This window comes from Orycteropus afer, unplaced genomic scaffold (genome assembly GCF_000298275.1).
Source record: "Orycteropus afer afer isolate SDZICR_OR568_19922 unplaced genomic scaffold, OryAfe1.0 scaffold00036, whole genome shotgun sequence".
In the NCBI taxonomy this organism is placed as follows: Eukaryota; Metazoa; Chordata; class Mammalia; order Tubulidentata; family Orycteropodidae; genus Orycteropus; species Orycteropus afer.
Window position 1 is genome coordinate 9222796 of NW_006921623.1, and position 4969 is coordinate 9227764.

General features: G+C 44.0%; 1 protein-coding gene across 1 annotated transcript in view; it reads right to left on the reverse strand.

Annotated features, from left to right (window-relative positions):
- Window positions 1-4969, reverse strand: part of ZBTB16 (zinc finger and BTB domain containing 16) — a 247814-nt gene that overhangs the window by 73991 nt on the left and 168854 nt on the right. The window contains exon 3 of the mRNA XM_007936523.2: window positions 958-1044. Within this exon, the coding sequence (XP_007934714.1) occupies window positions 958-1044 (87 nt within the window). The remainder of the gene's footprint in view (window positions 1-957; window positions 1045-4969) is intronic.

The following is a 4969-nucleotide window of genomic DNA, read 5'->3' on the forward strand; positions in this document are numbered from 1 at the left end:
GGCAATCTACTTCCGTAGTGATACTGCCTCGGAAACCCAAGGAGGGGTCACTATGAGTCGGGTCCGACTCGACAGCACATAACAACAACAAGAAGTAGTAAATAGTAAGTGGTAGAGCCAGGATTAAACCCAAGCAGTCTACACTCCCAACCACAAGGCTCTACAACTTCTGCCTCTACAATTTACTTGGGTAAGAGACTTTACCCTCTTTTAGCCTCTATTTCTGGCACACAGTAAGTACTCAGTGAGTGTGAACATCTGTGGTGATGATGATGATGCTGATGATGCTGATGATGACTGCTTATGATGATGAGAGGACCCCACTGAAGCTGTACAATTAATAATTTGAAATCAAATAAGGCTATGTCATTGTTAATACTGCTCAAATGCAGCCAATGACTAAACTCTTCACCATGGAAGAAAGATGTGGCAGTCTGCTTCCATGAAGATTTACAGCCTTGGAAACCCTGTAGGGTCACTATGAGTCAAAATCAATTCAACGGCAATGTTTTGTTGCTGTTTTTTTCTTTTTTAAAAGAGGAGAACCCATCCAGTGTGGCCACACAGGGTTTCAGAGGTCAGTCGTGGTTGGAGAGATTTCCTGGCCATTCATCAAGGGAAGGGCTGCTTAGTAACATCACAGACTTTCTAAGGTCTCATTAAGAGCATCCCAGAAGCCTTCGTGAAGATGGGATCTCAGTAGCCTTTTGCAGACAGGGACCTTGGCCTAATCCAGGACAGCTGTTCTTATGGGGCCATGGTCTCACTTGTAAATTCCTGCTCAGCCAGCCTCTCAGACAAAACAAGTTGAATATGGTGGCGCTTCTTCCACTTACAGCTCCCCCAGGAGAGATTATTAGATGTCTCTTTTGCTAAAAAGAGAGTCATCAAGATACTTCCTATCCATCCACTATCACACTGTGGAATCTTGGAAAATGGGAATGAAAGTCAACTCACCAGTATGGGTCTGTCTGTGTGTCTCCAGTGCATCCTCCTTCGAAAACTGGGCACCGCATTGATCACAGACAAAGGCTTTGGCACCCGCTGAAAGAAAGGGAGGCAATTACCACAAGAGCAATATTCCATTGGGAGGGGAAGTTCTTGGGTCAACATCAGGCATGTAGGCACTGGGGAAGAGGGCTAGGCACCTGTGAAGTCAGGATAACTCATGGCATAGAAGCCAGCTCAATTTTCCTTCAAGATACAACCATCCACCCAACCAGCCTCTAAATGCCAGAGAGAAGAACACAATCAGAACAACCAAGCTAAACAGGGATGTGTCCTGAATCAGATGCCACAAAAGAAGGGAAATGTGGAGGATCTAGCCCTAGGTAAAAGGAGCCCTGGTGGCACAGTGGTGAAGTGTGCAGATGCTAGCCAAAAGGTTGGCAGTTCGAACCTACCTGCCATTCCACAAGAAAAAGTCTACTTCTGTAAAGATTACAGCCATGGAAACCACATGGGGGCACTTCGATTCTGTCCTAGATAATCTCTATAAATCAGAATCAACGCAACAGCAATAGGTTTTTGTTTGCTTGTTTGTTTTTAGTAGCAGGTGAGGAAAGGAGTAAATAATACTAAATCAGGGGACATGTACCCTACTGCCTAAAATGATATTTTCTGGAAAATAGGAATGGTGACATAAGGACACTTCTACTTCATTGTCACATACGCACAGAAACTGATGTCAAGATGATCCCATGCATTTCAGAGTAGAACTGCACTTCATGGGGTTTTCAATGGCTATAGCCTTTTGGAAGTAGATCATCAATTAGGCCTTTCTTTTGAGGTTACTCTGGATGGATTCAAACCACTAACCTTTCAGTAGTAGCCAAGTGCTTAACCATTTACACCACCCAAGGACTCATCTACTTGGATGTTTCACTTGGAGCCTTAACTTGGTATGTACAAAACTAAACTCGTTGTCTACCCTAACTACCTCCTTCATCTGATCATTTAAAACCCTTGACTGACTCTCCAGGCCTTTAGGATAAAGCCCAAACTTCTTCCTATAGCTTACACAGCACTTCTTGATGTGCCTCTGCTCATTTTTCCTACTCCATCTCTCATTCTGGCTCCCTATTCACCAGCTATACTGAACTACTCTGGGTCCCTGGAGGAGCCCTGGGCTTGCTCATGCTAGGCCTCTGCACACATAATGCTCTTACTTTCTTTCCTCACTCCCCTGGCTCCCACAGTGGTGGTGCTGTTTGTTAGATGCCACTGAGTCAGTCCTGACTCATGTCAACCCTATGCACAATGGAACAAAATGCTGCTTGGTCTTGTGTGATCCCCATAATTGGTTGTGGCTTAGACTGTTGTGATCCACTGGGTTCTCACCAGTTTATTTCTCAAAAGTAGATTACCAGGACTTTCTTCCTAGTCTATCTCAGTCTGGAAGCTCCACTGAAACCTGTGCAGCACCATATCAACACACAAGCCTCTACTGACAGACAGGTAGAGGTTGTACATGAAGTGCATGTTAGGTAAAAATTCTACAACTGAACCATCAATGCCTCATTCCTAGTGTTAATTCCTCCTATTCATCATTTAGGCATCAGCTTTGATGCCTCCTTGTCTGGTTTAGGTAAACCTTCTTTGTTCTCCCATAGCACCGTACGTGTCCCAGATCAAAGCCCTCATCACACTGTTTATTAAAAAGGCCAGGGGACCTGTCCCTATCTCTTACCACTCGGTCAGCTCCCTGAGGGAGGGACCTTTCATTTTGTGCACAGCTGCTTTCCCCAACTTACCACACAGTGGGAAACTATTAATATACCTATTTATGGAATAAACAGAAAATCCAGTGCAATTCTACTTCATAAACTTTATAGAACCAATATTTGCAAAACTCAAAGCAACAATGTCATAATGTCAAGATGAAACAAGCCTTTTGACCACTTGTTAAAAATGTACAAGGCTCTAATACATAATCTCAACCAGGAGTCACCTATCACAAGTCTTGGATGTGTCCTTCAAGATGTCTTCTAGATGTATGTCTTCCTATGCATTTTGATTATCATGCCATGACAATCAAAGTCTTCACTGTACCATGACTGAAACACTTAAAGATTCAAGGATGGTTTCCATCTGCCAGCACCCTCTGATCATCCCACCAAAGGCAGGTTCAGTGAAGGCCTCTTGATTCCTCACAATTCCTTACTCAAGATAAACCAGTGGCTCGCTATTTATACCAATTCTGAATTTCTCTACTTGGTTTCAAGGTCTTCCAACCATCCAATTCCACAGGTAGTACTCACAAGCCCTCCCTACTCGACCTTCCCCAAGTCTCTGTGCTTGAGCAATGGCCAGCTCCCATTCCTCTGTCTATTTTAATCCCAACCCATTTTCAAGACCCATGGTATGCTTACACCAAGAACTCTAGCCCCTCATTGTTCTGCCATTTCCAATCTGCTACTGCCCGTGGTTCCTTCAATATGGCACTGCATTTCTTTAAGTGTGTGCGGTATCATAAATCACATAGTGTGGCTTTTCTAGCCATAAGTCTTTGTAAACTCCGTGGTGGAATTTGCCATGAGCAACTGAGTAGCTCCTGATTGTTAAAGTTATCCACCTGGAGTATTTCTGTTGAGAGTGGCATGAAGTAATCTTCTGGGATGTTCTCTCTCTCTCTCAGGTGTATAGAATTCTTACGGTGGCACTGGTTAGTTTGTCCACTCTGCCAGCCTCAAAAGGAACCCTCGTAGAGGCAGAAGGAGTCTTTCTGACTATTGGCTGAGAAAGACTTACTGCTGAGAGAAACACACTCCTGAAAGACATGCACTTGCTGAGAGAAGGAAGCGAGAGACACATGCTGCTGAGAGAGATGCAAGAGACACATGCTGCTGAGAGACACAAGAGACACACATTGCTGAGAGAGAGAGATGCAAGAGATACACACTGCTGGGAGAGAGACTGCTGGCTGCTGAGTGAGATGGCTGGCTGTGAGAGACTGGCTGCCTTTATGAACTTGAATTGTAGCCTGTTGCTTCCCTAATAAGCCCCATAATCTGTGAGTTCTGTGTGGCCACTGCAGTGAATTACTGAACCCAGCAGCGAGGTGGTAGGTGCCACAGGAGGAATGGCTGGTGTCAGCATTGGTGAAAGGGCTAGAGGGATGCAGCATGTCTGGCCTCACAGGAATAGAATTTGAGCTACTGATGGTGATTCTGTCTTCCTCTTGTGCGGTTAGAAGAGGTCAGAAGATGGTGCCTCCCTGCCCCTTTAGCAGTGTGCCAGTGTTTTGATTTTGCATTAGAGTTTTGAAAGAACCAGAATTATTTCTTACACATATCTGTTGCCTCTAGTGCTGTTTTTAAAATACCTCAGACTTTGCTATATATTATCTCATTTAATCTTAACCACAACCTTTTAAAGTACACACTATTATTGTCCCCATTTAATAGAAAACTAAAGCTCAGAGAGGTTAAGTACCTTGACCAAAGTCACACAGCAGGTAATAAAAGAGATGGATTGAAGACCAAACAGCCTGACTCCAGAGTATCTGCTCTTTTAATCACTGTACGCTTCAGCCCCCTGCCCCCCCACACACACCAGGGTTCTATCTGCAAAGATTCTTTGTAAGTAAGAAGGTGGGAATCTGGTTTCCCTTCTTCCAAATGAAGAAAAGAAAATCCAATTTACTCATTTTAAACATCAAGCTTTTGTATAAAATTCTTTTCAGAAATACAGTTACATTGCCTTTTTTTAATCATTATTGTGATTTGGGTGAAGGTTTACAGACCAAATTCACTTTCCCTACAGCGGTTCACATATACTTTGTCTCATGACATTGACCACAGTTTACCACAATGCAACAGTTCCCCTTCCACTTCCTCCCCATAGTTACCTCTTCCCTGTGTCCATCCCTCCACGCACTCCTGCCCCCTGAGCTATCTCCCTGTGCATAAGCAGCCCTTCTTTCTCCCATGATTGTTCTCTCCAAGGAGAGTATCTACTTGAGGTAAAT